The sequence below is a fragment of the Leptinotarsa decemlineata genome, unplaced genomic scaffold, assembly GCF_025532065.1.
Source record: "Leptinotarsa decemlineata unplaced genomic scaffold, Ldec_3_MD MMD2_tig00003348_RagTag_RagTag, whole genome shotgun sequence".
NCBI lineage: Eukaryota > Metazoa > Arthropoda > Insecta > Coleoptera > Chrysomelidae > Leptinotarsa > Leptinotarsa decemlineata.
In genome coordinates this window covers 327945-345898 of record NW_027412588.1, presented here as the reverse complement: position 1 = coordinate 345898, position 17954 = coordinate 327945, and the positions used below count along the sequence as shown (strand labels likewise).

The window sequence follows — 17954 nt, the reverse complement described above, 5'->3', positions numbered from 1 at the left end:
GGGTGGTTTGAGTCAGAAACATTTTCTGATTGGTGTTTCAGCTGTTATTGCCAAAACTGAAAAAAAATTGAAGGTTAAAAGGTTATTATCGGCGATAATTTATCTTCGCATCTGAATGTCGATGTATTAGCAGCCTGTAAGGATCATAATGTACAATTTGTATGCCTGCCGCCAAATAGCACTCATGTATTGCAGCCCCTAGATGTGGCATTCTTTGCACCATTGAAAAAGGCATGGCGTGAAATTTTGTCAGATTATAAAGAATCCCACGTTGAAAACAGATCAAGTGTGCTCGAAAAACAACATTTTCCAACACTTCTAAGACGACTGATGGAGAAAATTTCTGAAAACAGTGCTTCAAATTTAATAGCCGGATTCAGAAAATGTGGAATCGTTCCTTGTGATTTAGGTACCTTGCTAGAGCGATTACATAGCAATCATAGCAGTGTCAGCAATCAAGAGAATATACCTGCGATAGAAAATTCCTGTCTGAATCTTTGGAAAATAAAAGAAGGGAGGCTACTCAGTTTCAAGTCCAGGGAAAGAAAAAGAAAACAACAGTTCCAGCCGGAAAAAGTATTGCTCACAGTGAAATCGATTCTGCTGATTCACCTGGAACTTCAGGAATAGTTATCGAAAAATCCAAAAATTTAAAAAAGAAAAGGGGAAAAGAAGAGGACTCAGATGAGCTTCTGAAACCTAGAGATTCAGATGATGAAGTTGATGAAACACAAGACAAGGAGGAAGAAATTGAATTAACTAAAAAACTTGAATCTGGTTATTTTACCAAATCTGCAGCTGAAAAAAATCCAAGAATTAGGTCTAAAAGATTTTCAGAAAGCTGTAGGCGAATATGTTTTAGTCTTATATGATGGCAGTCCTTATCCTGGAGTCATAACCGAAATTGAGGGTGAAATGGTTGAGATTAACGTAATGGTGAAATCATTGAAATCTTGGAAATGGCCTGAGAAGACCGATGAAATTTGGTATAGATGGGACAAAATACTTGGTTCGATAAATGCACCTAAGCAAATAACCAAACGTGTTTTATATTCTGTACCTGAGTGTGACCGATTTGGATGGAATTAATGTTTAACAGATTTGTGATTACCTATATTCAATTCATTTTAGGTTAAGTGTTATGCCTGATTGAATATTTCCTGTATTTTTTCAAATAATAAACTATTATAATCTCAAGTTGGGTTGATTATATCCCTAAATCCCTCAAAATTCCTATACCAAAAAAACCGCACGCTTGTAAACTTAATAACGGTGTGGGGTTTTTTTGCCTGTCCTGAATTTTATTGTAAAAAAAACAGTCTTGAATAAAGTGGTGCAAAGTAAATCCATCGTAAAGCCTACTTTGCACCAGATTTCAAATGTACATATTTCAAATATGTGTCTATATATCATGTTGAAATTAGGTATGCACTTATTTCAACACCTTTGATATTGATCTAAGCAATCGAAAAAATTTCAGTATCCCTCATAAGGTATGTATCACAAACTATTAAAAATAAAGTAAAAATGTGGAGCAAAGTAACCCCGTTTTACGGTATTAAAATAATTCTTTAAAGAAAAAGGTTGAAATGATATGTTTAAAATGCGTTATTTTAGAGCTCTTTTATGAAAATTACTTGATTTTCGTCAGGAGGAACATTCTCTATTGCTGATAATAGTATTTTTAGTGAGGAAATTCAAGATTTTTATTTTCGCCAGTTCTTCAATAAGCTTAACAATCGCAAGATTAAGTACGATTGGACGATAGTTAGAGGGATAGTTCATCAGTTCGGACCACCATTGTCTAATATAATTAAATTCATTTGAAATCCCTGAAAAAAATCTGTAAAAAATTAAAAAGGTTAACCGAAAAATAACAATTTCATTAAACAAAAAAACTGAAATTACAAAGAAATAACATGCAAGCAACAACAAAAAAAAATAAAAATTGAAATATTCATACAAGCTGAAAATAAAAAAATATTGCAAACAAAAAATGAAAAATAAAAAATTTAAAGATTCCAAACCAAGTTACGTCACGACGTTTCGATTGTTAGTATCCACAATCGTCTTCGGGTGATGGATACTATCAATCGAAACGTCGTGACGTAATTTGGTTTGGAATCTTTAAATTTTTATTTTTTGTTAATATTTTCTAATTTTTTTAATTTTCAGCTTGTATTAATATTTCAATTTTATTTTTTTTTGTTGTTGCTTGTATGTTATTTCTTTGTAATTTCAGTTTTTTTGTTTAATAAAATTGTTATTTTTCGGTTAACCTTCAAATCAAATCAATTTATATTAGTATATTAGACAATGGAAGTCCGAACTGATGAAATACACCACGAAACATTGTGAACCACCTTCAAACAGTAACACAAAATAGTAACGGGACTATAACTGAAGTTGTTGATTGTTCAGAAAATATTCCCTATTGAAAGGTTGATTTATGAGTTGAACGAGAATTTCTAGTGTTTCATCAGGTAGGTTCTCGATAATATTAATGCAGATTTCATGGATCCCAGATGATTTTTGATTTTTAATTGTAGATAGTACTTGTTTTTTTTTTGTGAAGTTCACCCTCATGCAAAACAAAGATTTCCACCACTTCGAGGCGTCCTAAATTCTTTGAAAGATCATCATATGATATAATATTTTTTAATTTTTTATTAGCGACTGAGCGGATCATTTCTGCTCTGAGCAGATAAGAACTCTCTCATATTGACTTGCGAATGTGGTATATTATATTGATTCAAATGTAATTTTCATTTGATTTTTTCATGAAATATGACTCAATTATTGCTTTTTTTCAGGCTGCCATTTCCAACTTGAAACAGGAGTATAAAGAAGGAGAAATGACACTAAAGGATGCAAAATCTCTGGCTATAAAAGTTCTTGTCAAAACTTTGGATATGGCTAAACTTACTTCAGAAAAAGGTAATTATAAATATTTCATTTTCAATTTATTCAAAGTACTATTATAGAAAACAAAAAGAGTAATGGATAGAATTAGGTTTTTGCAGTCAAATGTGAACGATAAAGGTATAAAATAAAGTTTTTAAATAATTTTTCAGAATTTTCACAAATATCTAACTATGTTATCTAGATATCCATTTAAATAAACATAGTTATTGATTTTGATAGATGCTTGAATTTAGGGAATTGCAAAGAGTAGAGGGCTTCTATGGCGTATTCTCTAGGGGACGTAGTGAGTGGGAAAGAGACGTGTGCAACGTGATCGACGCATAGAAGGATCGAATGAGCATCGAGTAGATTAATTTGATAGATAACGGCGCGGTGGAATTACAAAAATAACGGTATAATATTAATAATGAACGAAAAATCGGATTGAAGAAAAAAACATGGCCACGGGCGTTAAAGAAAAAAAAAACATGGCTGCCAACGTAATAGAAAACAACATGGCTGCCATACAGGGTGTCTCATCGTTTTAAGAAAAAAACATGTACGGGGTGGGGTGTCTCAAATACGTCAGCGTGGAAAATAATGATATAATAATAATGAACGAAATATCGGATTAAAGAAAAAAACATGGCCGAGGCGTTAAAAAAAAACATGGTTGCCAACGTAATAGAAAAAACATGGCTGCTATACAGGATGTCTCATCGTTTAGGAAAAGAAACATGTACAGGTTGTACGTCGGCGTGAAAAATAATGGTACAATAATAATAATGAATGAAAAATCGGATTCAAGAAAAAAAAAACATCACGTCAATGTGTACAGGGTGTCTCAAAATACGTCATTTAAAAAACATGACAGTTTAACGAGGCTCTATCGTGTTGTCGTGTGATTCCTCAATGTTTACAGGGTGTCTCATTTAAGAAAAACCATGCCAGGTGGGGGGGGGCTAACGTTTTAGCGGGCGATCCCAATGGGAAACATTTGAAAGTGGGGCAATGGGGGGTATTCAGCAATGACATTTCAAAATACGTCAGATGCGTGTTTTCGTGTTGGTTGGGAAATGGGAGAGTGGGGGCAACGAACAAACGGGTCATTGGGGGTTTGGAGGGATTTCAAAATGTTGTCACCATCAACGTCAGGTGTTGAGGTTAGGTAGAAAAAATAAAACATTTCGAATAGAAATTTATTATACATTTTCATTTTGGTAACATATCACAAAGCCATTTGTATAGAATATCTGCGTTTCGGAGACTGCAATTATATTTGGTTTGGTTGTGAATGTGATGCATACAAGGTGAGACACCTTCGTTGTTGTTATTGTCAAATGAGGGAACCATCTATGTCGTATTGTCATAGTCTTCCAAATTCACGATGCGTGTAGGTATATCCAACTCGTGAAATTTCGCTGCTAGATAGTCACGTTTTTGATGACCTCGCACATAAACGATATTGAAACCTTGTAGACTTTTCAAGAGGATGGCATCCAATTGATTATATTCTACAAAGCCAGAGGAATACCTCAATCCGTGAACGTTTTGCTCCAAGTAACAGGAGGTACGACGACCTTCTTTACTCAAACAGAAAAATGGTATGTTTGGCAACAGTAAAAAGTTACTATATTGAATTCCGATCCTAATAGCTATCTCCTTAGGATGGAATTGGTGCTCGATGATGAAACCTTGAATATCTACGACAGCTATTCTCATGTTGACTCTTCGATTGATACTGCAGCAAAATCACATGTTCAGTTCCATTTCTTGATAATTTCGCTGAGTGGGAGGTGTTCAATGACAGTGTCGTGCACAATGATACAATAGGCTCGTGTATTTTGTGCAAATCCCTCGGATGCTTCGATTTCAAGTTTTACATCAACACTGGAACTTTTGATGCTTTCATCCCTTCTAGAGCAATCGATGACAGAGAGAGTTTTTTTGCCGAAGCTCTTGGGGTATGTCCATCCTGAGATTGCCAAGTGTTTGATATCTTCATCGGTGTAGGTGAGGAAGCCTCTGACAGTACTAACAATTCCAACTTCACGAACTGCTTCCAATTCTTTACCATTTTGCTCATAGGTAGCAGATTGAAACATGAAACCACCAGCATTGTTTACGAAGGTCACATGATCATCTCATTTAATTCTCTCAACTTTTCCGCTAACGAATAGCAGGCTATCGTACAAAGCATCATAGACATCGAATTGGTTAATGTTGATTTCAATGACATCATTGTTGCGAATAGATTTTACATACGGGTAGTAGGTCCGCCATTCTACCTTTTGTATGGACTCATCGTTTTGCGGTTTTCGGAAAATGTTGAACACTTGATTGGACTAAATGATAACCCAGAGATTTCAGGAATAATTTATTCTCCGTTGACAGTTGTTGACGCTGTTTGAAAGTCTTGGTGAAGACTGACGTGGGGCTGGGTGATGAGTTATACTTACAGATAGTTAACACAATACTTTCACTTCAATTCCAAACGAACTATAATTTCTTCGTTTCTGAAATCAACGAGCCTAGAGTTTTGGTCGAGAACTCGCAATGTAATGTTGTTTATTTCGTTCGTATGAGAAATGGGTAGATAAATAAAATAATTAGGTGTTTCGTCAATTGGGTAACCAGGATCAACATCAACGGCAAATTGGTATATCGTATGAGATGGTGTGTCGTTGTAGAAGGCTCCAAACATTATGTTGCTATCTATGTGTATGTTGCGTACTTTAATGATAACCACAGGTAGATCGGATGCGTAATGCAAGTTGGGTTTGAGAAGAGTAGATGAAAAGCCCAGTATGTGAGCCAAGCTATTTGCAGGTGGGAAATCAATCGAGTGTTTCAAACAAAATATTTCGCTTTTCAGCGTATTATTGTTCGGTTTGAGATAGAAAAATTCCTGGGGATTTTCCTTGTGCGTTTTAGGCATAATATATTTGCTTATTAAAGCTTCAATGTCACCAATTTCGTAAGATCCGGAAGGGATATCGATACTTTTTTGTTTAGTTTTGTCATCGTTTTCGTAATAATAGAATTTCGTACCTTCTTCAATTGTCGGTATACTGTTGTACGAATGGAAACTGAGCAAAGCCAAACTGTATTCTGAATCGGAATCCAATCGAATCGGTGGATTGAAAACGATGGAAAGTATCGAAGAACGACTCGTTAGAGTTAATATCACAGACATGACTGATACATTTCCCACATATACACACTTTAAATAATGCAGACATAATGAAGTAGAAACTGAAGGCACAGATGCCCGCAATTACTCTGGTCAAAATTTTGATACCGATCATTGTTATATGTAATCGTTATACCCCTTTCAAAATATCGCACCAATTCCATCGGAGGTTTGAGATTACCGAAACTATCAAAATATTGTACAGCATTGCCGTTTTTAATGTAAGCTACCCAATGGGTGCCTTTATTCAATCGAGAATCCAAGTTCAAAACAGCACATTCTCGCGGCCAAGGACCACAAATTGGCAACGCATCACGCATAAAGACTCCACGAAAATGTGGTATTTTCAATTGATGGGCCACACTTTTGAATTTTCGAGTCATATAATGCTCTATGGGGTAGCTTCAACAGGAGTTTTTTTGTTGCTTTTTCAAGTAAAGGCCTCGTCCTTTGCGTTGATGTTGTATTTTTAGAAACAGACCAAATCACCGAGGTGTTTTGCGCAAGTACAAACCGGAACCCAAATGTTCCATAGCTTTATTGTGACGTTGATCTTCTTCGAGTTTCTCTTTGGCATTTTTTGCATCTATCACTGTTTTTGCGATGGCGCTCGCTTCGCCTACCAACGAACCCAAAGCTGAAAGACCTGCAAATATGGATGTTAGTGGTAGGATTCCTCCAGATTTTGCTTCGAATGGAATAACTCGCGGCATACGTAAATTATATTTCTCGTTCACACAAAAGGGTTTTTAAAAACTTTTTATTTGAACAGAGTAACAACTAATAACTATGAAATATAAGTACCTACTGGCTATTACAAATCAATTGCAACTATTTATATATAAATTACTGCCGACTTTGCAGATATCAGCAAAATAATTGATGTCGTCTTCGGGTCATCGAACAATATCCTGCTGATGTAAGGGTTATCGAACTGTAACTTCTCCATCCCCTGGGGAAGTCTTGTAAGGGACGAACAAGACTGAAGATGATGCTTCGTGTTCGGGAACTGGTGGATCATCATTGGATGGTTCTTTTTCGTTTGCCTTTTCAGTATCTAAATTACGTATAGAATGAAGATGGTGATTGAAATGTAAATCGGAGTCATCCAGAAATGGCTTTGATCACACTTCCTAAGCCATCTATGAGTCCTCTTTTGGGTTTACTGAGAGGATAAAGAGTCTGTAGCTTTTCTTTGGCAGTTTTCAGTTGGTACTTCAGTCCTTGATCGAAATTTTGCAAGATGAAGAAATAAGGGTCACTTAGTCCATTACGAATTGCTGTGGAGACGGCATCATATTGGGATTCTATAGCGAATATCTCTTCGTGGATGGGTTGAAGATCGTAGTAGTGGATGAAGTCGTGGGTACTAGTCTTGATCTTTGCTTGTCCCATCTTGAGGGGAAGTAGTCCTGGATTTGTCTTGAGGTTCTGGATTTCGATCTCCTGTCCTCTCGTCAGATGAAGGCTTTAAAGGGACGAAGAATTCATTTATCTTATTAGGCAAATGTCTTATATTTTTCTTATGGACGTTTGTATTTTCTGTCTTGACAGTTACTGTTTGGTCTTTTTGGATGGATTTTGGGAAGAAAGGTGGTAGCAGTTTGTTTCTTTTCACTGTTTTTCTTGTGTACACCTTGGTGCAGGGTTTGTAGGTAATAGGAGTTTCTCTTGTTTCTCTTCTCTATGATATTTGTTTTCTGTTTCTGTAAATCTTCGTTGATTTTCCTATATATTTCCTTCGTTTTTTCCCTGTATTGTTGAACGTAGTTGTTAATCAAGGCTCGTCTTATGTCGATATCGAATGGGTCTTGACTATTGAGATGTCTGTTCAGAATATCCATAGGTTTCTGTCTTGTTGCTGAATGGATAGAGTTGTATCCTAGGATGGCATAGAGCATATGTTCTTTGATGTCTCTTTTCTTATGCGTATCTCTCAATATTCTCAAGTGCTCGATCAATGTGGAATGGCATCTTTCGACTATCCCGTTTGACTGAGGGCTTTCTGGAGTGGTATAGTGAATGTTGACTTTATGTGTGTCACCAAATTCTTGGATCAGTCTATTTTTGAATTCCGTTCCATTATCAGTGACGATCATATGTGGTATTCCATGATGGTTGATGAATACTAAGAGACCATTGAGAGTGTTGATCCCTCTATTGGATACGCCTGGCCATATTTTGAAAATGCATCCACAATCGTCAGGAATTTTTGTCCACTAGCCTGAAAGGTATCCATGTGTATTATTTCAAGAGGCTTTGTTGGGGTAGGTGTCAGCATGAACTTTGGCTTCTCTGGTCTTCGATCATACTTGTTGATTTGACAAGTTTCGCATAAGTTGATAGCTTCTTCGATATCCTTTTTTATATTAGGCCAATGATACAATCTTTTGATCCGTGCTTCCGTTTCTGTGATTCCTCTATGGTTTGTTTTTCCTTCATGCTGCTGCTTGATTATTTCTTTTTGTCTAGTTGAGCAATTGACATCTTCCAAAAGGCGGTTGCATTTTATGAGATCGAAAGAGGAATTCTTGAATGTCTCTCTCAAGATTCTGCACATGCTGGGGTAGAGTTCTTCATCTTCGAACATCAAAGCGTATTTCTTTCCCGGACTGATATATTCTTTGAAAAAGTTGAAAACATTTTCGTCCATATTGTCGTTTCCCAACTGAGCATAGTATCTTCTTTTATTCGGGAATATTTCTTCTATCACCGTTCTTGCTGGGTTATAGCTTACTCGTTTGAAGATGACTTGGTTATTGAAGACATTGAGAGGTTTCTCTGATATTTGTATTTCTAATATTGGACTTTCTCTGGCTGTATGGTTGGTGATGCCACTAGTATCTTCGTCTGGGGTAACTTCCGGGTTCAGGTTCACGCATTGCTTGTCTCCTTCGGTTGGGGGTTCATTCTGAATTTCCTGTTCTTGCGGTATGGGGTCCTTATTTTCAGGAAAATGGTGATGAAAGCAATCTTTAAACAGATCGTTGATGATGTCATCTGCAGACTCAGGAACTTCTGATGGAGGATGGTTGAATAGAAATGCCTTGTCGTCGTCGTAGTTTGCTTCATGGAGCTCCTTTGTATGTATCTCTATTCTGGAGAGCGCATCGGCGTTGGTATTGCTTGTGCCTTTTTTGTAGACCACTTCGTAGTCATACTCTTCTAGCTTCAGGCGCCATCGGACCAGTTTTGAGTTTGGATCCTTCAAGGAGAAGAGCCACTGGAGTGGACGGTGATCTGACAGAATTTTGAATTTTCTGCCAAAAAGATACGGTCGGAAATATTTGGTGGCCCAAACTATCGCTAGCATTTCCTTTTCGATGGTAGAGTACTTCATTTCAGTTTCGTTCAGGGTCCTGGATGCATAAGCTATTGGCTTGTCTTTTCCTATTGGTCGTTGGGACAGAACGGCTCCTATGGCGAAATTGCTGGCATCTGTGGTCAGATTAAAGGGCTTTGTGAAGTCCGGATACTGTAGTAGTGGTTCATTGGTTAGCAGGTTTTTACAAGTTTGAACACATTTTAGGAATTCTGGCGTATGCTCTATATGGGCGTCTTTCTTGAGACAGGAGGTTAACGGTTTGGTAGTCTTAGCGAAGTCCTTGATGAACTTCCTGTAGGAGTCCTAGGAATCCTCTGATCTCTTTGACAGTTCGAGGTACAGGATAGTCCATGATTGCTTTGACTTTTGCTGGGTTTGGTTTTATCCCATTTGAAGTGACGATGTGTCCTAGAAAGCTGACTTCTTTTTTCAGGAATTCGCACTTGTCTACTTCTATTTTGAAACCAGTTTCTCGTAGACGTTGGAAAACTTTTGTGAGGTTGACCATATGCTCCTGCAGAGATGTAGAGAAGATGATTATGTCATCCATATATACCAAGCAGATAGTCCCTTGTAGACCCTTTAGGATATTGTCCATAACCCTTTGAAAGGTCGCTGGAGCATTTTTCAGTCCAAACGGCATACGCAGGTACTCGTAGTGTCCGTTTTCGACGTTGAATGCGGTCTTAGGGATGTCCTCCTCTGCCATCTCTATTTGGTGGAATCCGCTTGCCAAATCCAGGGTAGTGAAATATTGACACCTTCCCAGTTTGTCGAGGATGTCAGAAATGTTCGGAATAGGGTAACGGTCGTCTATTGTCTTCTCGTTGACTTTGCGGAAATCCACAACGATACGCCATTTTGCTTTTCCAGAGGCGTCCAGTTTTTTTGGAACGACCCAAATTGGTGAGGGCCAAGGAGATTGGCTGGGTCTGATGATTCCTTGGTCCAATAACGAAGTTATTTGCTTCTTGACTTCTTCCTTGTGTACATACGGATATCGGTATGATTTTGTGTATACTGGGATTTCGTCTCTGGTTTTTATATGGTGTTTGACCTGATTGGTGAATGTGAGTGAGGAATCTGGATGGTGAAAAATATCAGCATATCTTCCGCATAATTTTCTGATATGCATCTCCTCTTCTGGATTCAGGTGGTCTGTTCTGATTAGATCATCCATGATGTTGATTGGGTCTCTGCTTCCTGATGGGATTATATTAGCAGAATAGATACTCTTGAAGATTTATTGGGCTGCTGCGTACTGGTTCGACTAGAACAACTTGGAGTTTATCTGGACTGAAGTTGACAATTTCCGTCCAGGCTAGATGATCACGGGCATCAGTGAGAGCTTTACGGATGTAAGCGCTTTGCAGTTCCTGTCTTGGTATCATGATAGTTCCATTCTTCTCCTTCACTGGTAGTCGTACTTGGGTCACGCTGTCTGGCTCCAATCGAATAGAGTAGAACTGGGTCTTATTGGTTTCGTAGTACTGGAGTGGGAGAGAGGAGTATTCGGTTAAAAAGGAGGATTCAGGAAAATTCAGTTCAGCTTTGAGAAATTTCAGGTTGTCGAGTCCAATGAGGCCATCAAAAGTTTTGTGGAATTTGAAGAGGTAGAATTTCAGAATGCCGTTTGAGTTAAACTCAGGAAATATGGGAATTTCTGCACTGTAATCTTGAGAATAGTTTTGGAAAATGGAAGTGACGACAAAGGGATCTTTTTTGATGCAATCTTTGTATTATTGGAAAGCTAATTCAGAATTGACAAAGGATTTTGTTGATCCGGTGTCAATGAGGAGTTTGAGGGGAGGATTTGTAATGGTTATATAAGGAAGTTCTCTCTTATCGTCGAACATATGCAGTTCCACTATGTTTCTTGGTTTTGTTCTGGATCCAATGGAAAATTTACATCTGGTTCCTGTTGGTCTTCTTGAACCTGGAATTCTTCAGTTGGTTCTTGATTGGGATAAGAGCAGGTTTCTTCAATGTAATAGGGGTTTGCTTCATATCCAAAGTCTTCGTCATGTTACTCAATGTTGAACATGGGAGCTGGATTGAAATTTGGTCTTGCCTGAGGTTGGGTTCTCATGCTTCTCGTTGGTGCTCCATAAGTATTTCTGGTACTGATGCTCATTGGTGTTGGTTCTTGTCCGTTCTGCCTGTTTGGTTGATTCTGTCCAAAACGTTGTGGTTGGACTGAAGGCCACATTTGTCTCTGTTGAGTATTTGATTGCCATTGTGGTCTGAAGGTCGGTTGTTGAAATTGTGGTTGGAGTCCCATTGCCTGATGAGGTTGTTGTTGTCCGGGTTGTTGAAAGTGTTGCATGGGTTGGTACATCCGCTGTGGTATTGATTGTTGGGCATATTGGTGATTTGCAGTTCTTTGCTGGGTCTGGAGTGGTTTCTTGGAGACTTGTGGGGGTATAAACGTCCTTTGTAGATAACGGATATTGTTTTCTTCTTGGATGTACTGCATTGCTGTTGCCAAGTCTATTGGTTTCATTGCTCTTATGGTGGATCCCATGGGCTCTCGTAGTCCGGCTAGGAATGTTGTTAGAGCTTGTTGTTGGAAAAAGCTTTTCTTGCTGATTTTTATCGTATCATCGGCGGTGTGTAATTCGATATAGTTTGATGTTGTGTTTAAAAGTCCCATGACTTTTTCGTAAAAACGTTGTGGTGTTTCGTTCTGGTCTTGTCGCAGGTTTACCAAATCTCTTGTTAAGGAATTTTCATTCCGTTGGTCGGCGAAGTTTTGGATTAGAGTTCCTTTGATGCTGTTCCACTCACTACATCCATAAACTGAGATGACGTCTTTGGCTCTGCCGCGTAGCTTGTTGAGTAGTCCTTGTATCAATATATGGTTCTGAAAACAACCGGGGTCTTCAGTATTCCAATATTCGTTCAGAATCATTGTTGATACGTTGATGAACTGGTATGATTCATTTGGGCTTCCATCGTATTCGGGTACAATCCAAAAATTCTTCAGGTCGAATTGTTTTGCCATGTTGATGGGATTTAAAGGTTGGTCAATTGTTTGAGGAATAATGGATGGGCGAGAATTGGTACTTGAAGGTGAATTTGGTAAAACTAAGGTAGGGGGACGTAAAATAGTATTTGCAGTTGATGAAGTTGAGTTAATTTGTGCTTACAGGATGACGAAGATGGCTCGTTGCATATTCTGTCACCAAAAACTCATTTCTATGTAGATATTCCTTGATGGACGATAGTGAGGAGGTATTCTTGTCTACGGCCGGAATTCTTCCTGGAGTACTTGCTTCTTGGTGGAACTTAGTTCGGGAGAATAGTGGATAAATGTTTGAGAACGACGAGGATCTTCTAAGGACTCTTCCACTATCCTATCGACTGCGCCAATTATATTTCTCGTTCACACAAAAGGGTTTTTAAAAACTTTTTATTTGAACATAGTAACAACTAATAACTATGAAATATAAGTACTGGCTATTACAAATCAATTGCACCTATTTATATATAAATTATTGCCGACTTTGCAGATATCAGCAAAATAATTGATGTTGTCTTCGGGTCATCGAACAATATCCTGCTAATGTAAGGGGTTATCGAACTGTAACTCGTATCTTCTTACGTCCTCCAGCTTTATGGACAGCCATTTTTGCCGCCATTAGAGCCGATGCCGCAGATTTCTTCACGTCGTTCGTCGTAGGCTTCCAGTTTTTGATTATATTTTGCAAAATGCTGCGTCGAAATGATTTCACACCCATTCCTAATTTCTGTTTGGACTTCATTATTCCGGTGACGAATAAAGCCTTCTCGCCAAGTGTTGCGTCTTTAAATTTCACTCGTTGCCACGCCTTTTCTTCGAGAGCTTTATCAGCTCGATGTCTAGCTTCAAGAGACGTATTTTGCGAATATGCCAAGTCGTGTTGTTTACAAGCCGAGTCTACGATATACCAATTTGCCGTTAATACCAGGATCGCCTCGTGCAAGACGTTCTTGTAGTTTCGTACCAGGACCGCAATAATGATAGCCAGGTAAGTGTAATTCGAATGGTAGCTTATTGATTAGCGAATTGACAATACCTTCTCTGTGATAAGTCAACATTTGGAATGATGGATGACGTCAATGTGCACGCTACATATTGAAGTGAATCTACCGATCATCGATCAGAACATGGAAGTCGTTCCGTACATTACCCATAGACAACTTGGACTATTTGGATGATGGCGTCAAGTATCGAAATAAACACGGCAAGTTGTTGCCCAATTCGTTTCGCTCCATCATATGTGGTCCGTCAGGGTGTGGAAAAACCAACACAGCATTATCGATATTATTTCATCTGAATGGAGCCAAATTTGAAAATGTCTATGTGTACTCAAAGTCGTTGTATCAACCCAAGTATCAGTTGCTTCGAGAGATATTGGAAAAAACCAAAGGAGTCGGTTATTTTCCATTTCGAGACAACGAAGAAATTCTCAGTCCAGAGGCGGCTAAACGAAATTCCATATTCATATTCGATGATGTAGCCTGCGATGGTCAGCAGAAAATTCGCGAATATTATTCCATGTGCCGACATAAGGACATTGATGCCATTTATCTGTGCCAGACGTATTCCAAGATACCCAAACAATTGATACGTGACAATTGCAACATGCTTGTATTGTTTAGGCAAGACGAAATGAATTTGAAACATGTATTCGATGAACACGTATCTCCAGACATGTCTTTCGATGAATTCAAGAGAATGTGTGCCGAATGTTGGCGCGACAAGTATGGAACTTTTATCATTGTCGAGGAATGTGATTTGAATGCGGGGCGATATCGAAAAGGCTTCGACAAGTACATAAGTGTATGTGAATAGAGATGGAAACGTTATTTGTCAATATGAAACCGCTTAGTAAAGAAGTCGATGTTGTGCGCAAGAACAAAATTAACGAAACTTCAAAGAGTATAAGAAAAAAGTATCTACTCTGAAATTGGTAAAGACTGAAGAGGATGAGTCGTTGCAAAAGTTTTTTCAACCTGTATCAAAACCACTGAAAGATATAGCTGAAATCTCTAAAAAATCGGTAGTAGGGGAGAGGGTGGAGGATTTGAATAGTTTTATTGTCGAGGTCAATAAGTTAGTCAGCTTTTTATTTATATTCATTAAACCTTGTAGAAACCGTAACTTGATTATTTTTTATTGATCTTTTGTAGGTAACATCAATATAAAACATCAAACAAAATCAGAGGTATCCATTTTATTCTATTACCATATTTGTTCAAAGGCTCCTGTTGGTGGGGAGCATTTGAACAGACTAGGGGGAGCATTTGAACAGACAATGGGGAGCATTTGAATGCAACTAAAAGCTATACAATAAAGTAATAAACGAAATAATACATAAACCCTTCAAACAATACTTGTGCGAAAAAGCTTAATTTAGCGCATACTGTACATAGAGAAGTCAAAATTGTGGAATACATACATTTTTGCGGCCCTTATTGTACCACCACTAACTGAAGGTTTTGGTAATTTTATTATTACATCATCTATACTGACAAGTGATTTGTCTGCAGTTTCAGGAAACGAAAACGTGTTTCCGGTTTTCTTTAAAAAGTTTACAAACAAATCTGTTTCAAATTTATCTTCAACCTGGGCAACATAGTGAATTATAGACTTTTTGGTACATAATTTAACTAATACAAAATCTTTGCACTTAATTCCAGCATTTGAAAGTTACTCGATATCACTGAAAGATTCTTCACCATAAGAACTATCATGAACAGATATATTTGGACTAGTACTCTCTGAACTGCTTGACGAATCACTTACCAGTACCTTACGTTTTACAGATTTTTGTTTCATGTTTGTAAACGAAGTGTTTTCAGATAATGCGGAAACAATGCTATCTTCTAATTTGGGATTCTTTTTTTTAATATTCATTACTGTTTTACCAGCTTCCACATTTTTATTTTGACGTTTCACATTTTTCATTACTTTGGTTGATATTCGTTGAATTAATTCCTCTTCAAGTTGATTTTTAACAGGAGTATCGGTTAATATTTTCGAAGTTCATTTTTTCTTTCCTTGTTTCTGTTGACGTTGTTCAGTTACTTTGGGAAACGATTTTATAGATTCTTGTGTGATCATTGTCGTATTTTTGGAACAACCTGCTTGCATATTTGATAAAGAAATAGCGGGATCATTTGTAGTGTTATTTGTGACTACATTAGTCACATCTATCAAAGGTCGATCTGTAACGTACAATGCATCAAAATCTTCGTCGGTAAAAGCATTTATATTTACTGGCCAAATACCAGGTTTTTTAAAAGCTTCTTTTATATTATTTATAGTAAATGATCTTGCATATGCAATGCCTACAATTTCTGCAATATTGTGGATGGTAATGGTTCTACCGGGATGGTTCAGCATCCAGACGTTACAGGCCACTTTGAATTTTGCCTTAAAAGGACCCAAAACACCAACATCTAAAGGCTGCAATCTATGGGAGCAATGAGGCGGAAAAGTTAGAAGAACGATTCCATTTTCTTTGGAAAATACAATAGCTTCCAATGAGCAGTGTGACTCGTGGTTGTCCATTAGTAACAAGATGGGATCGTCTCTTGAACATCTTGAATATTTTTTTAAATGTTCCAGTACCTTTAGAAAAATATTAGCTGTCATCCAGCCACTTTCTGGAGAATTTGGATAACCCACACTTCCACTTGGTGCACCTGTCAATAACGAATCAATCATTCTTGCCCTGGGATAAACGAAAACGGGTGGAATTGGATTACCGCTACCCGAGATAATTGCACACATTGTAACTAGTTTTCCCCTTTCTCCGGATACCACTTGTCCAACTTGTTTAATCTCTCTTGCAGCAATAATATAAGGAGCTTGAACTACAGTCATAACACCTGTTTCATCCAGGTTATAGATTCGCTCTTCGGTGAAACTTAATTTTTCCATAACTTTGCAATAGTTATTTTGAAAAGCGTCAACATTTGTTTTATTGAAACTAGTTGCTCGAGATAAACTAGTATTTTCGGGTTTCCGAAGGCTTAGTTCTTCGTGTCTCCGCATGTAGCCTTTCATCCATTCTATCCCCGCCATTTTATCTCGATTCCAGGAATTGGGTAATTTTTTATTTAATTTCAATGCATATTCGTATGCTAATTTTCTTGTTAGCACATATGTCAAACCATAATTGATTTTAGAGCTCTTTAGAAGGTACATTTTTAGTAGATACTCTTCATCAGTGTTGAATATTTTGTTTGTGTTATATTTTTCTGCATAATCTATATTTTTATCCTTGTTCTTTATTCTATAAAATAAAGCAGTGTGTCTTACGTGATTTTTTTCAGCAGCTCTTCTCAAAGATAATTTATGCTCAGTAACATCTTTGATGGCTTGTTCCATATCTGTCTCGTTAAAGTCCGTCCTCGTGCCTTTCTTTTTATATATTCGTGGCATTTCACTTATAGGCTATTGCCCTGAAACAATGAATAGGCTCTAATAAATAAATAATATGTTGCAATACTTTATTAATTTATTTATTAATAATCGCACTCAAACGAGTGCGGAATGAGTAGTTATTAATATAATCTTGGGGAGGCTTTGAACACTGTTCAAAGCCTACCCACTAGAGAAGTTCAAACTCTACCCAGCACACCATCTTGTTATTTCATTAATTAATCTTGGAACATGTTATATAATTTGAAAGGTAAACTTACCTGTGAAAACTACCAATGTATACACTAATTATTGGTGGTAATCAATTAGACCTGATTACTATATATCACGTTTACAAAAAGTTTTAACTTGTCGTTATTTTTTTACAATTTTTGCATCGATATACTCTTGTGATATACTTGTGATATACCCTTTTGGTCGTCTAACTGACGACCAAAAGGGAACCGTTGAAATATTGAACCCAGGAGGCGGACAGGCGTAGATCTAAGCATAAGAGATGCGTGCGCACTCTGGCTCTTAAAAAATGACACGTTATTCAAGAATTTTAGTGACTGTTCAAAAGCACCTCATGTTCAAATCCTCCACCCCCCTCCCCTAGACCATTTGAGACAACGTTGTGGTGTCGGTAAGAAGGAAGAGAAAGAGGAAATGAAGAAGGAGCCGTTCGATCAATCTCGAGCATTTGAAGAAACACAATTTTTACCACTTGAAGATGTTGCTGAAACGGGAAAGGATTATGATGAGGTATTCCACGAGTCGCCTTCATCACCACCACCATCAATGGAACATATTTCAGAGGAGAGTATGATGGAGTACCTGGAGCAATATCCACCCAAATCGCACAAATATGTTATGCAACATTGGGCTAAAGACGATTCGATTGATTAAATATACGGACCAGTTTATGACGAGTCCTCTTCAAAATGGATCCTTGGTAGAAAGTACATTGACTTCGATAAACGTGGAAATATCACAACTGAATGACTCTCTTTCAAAGGAACTCAGGACTGTATAATTTAATTTTCCTCGACGAACCTGAAGACTATAATAAAGAGGATCGAGCCTCTTATAGAGGCTCTTATAGAGGTAACGCAAGC

At 37.6% G+C, this 17954-nt stretch overlaps 1 protein-coding gene across 1 annotated transcript in view; it reads left to right on the top strand.

Moving 5' to 3' along the window:
• The window catches only part of LOC111511245 (proteasome alpha3 subunit), a 72899-nt gene that overhangs the window by 35726 nt on the left and 19219 nt on the right, over positions 1-17954 (top strand). Inside the window, exon 6 of the mRNA XM_023167254.2 lies at positions 2814-2937. Within this exon, the coding sequence (XP_023023022.1) occupies positions 2814-2937 (124 nt within the window). The remainder of the gene's footprint in view (positions 1-2813; positions 2938-17954) is intronic.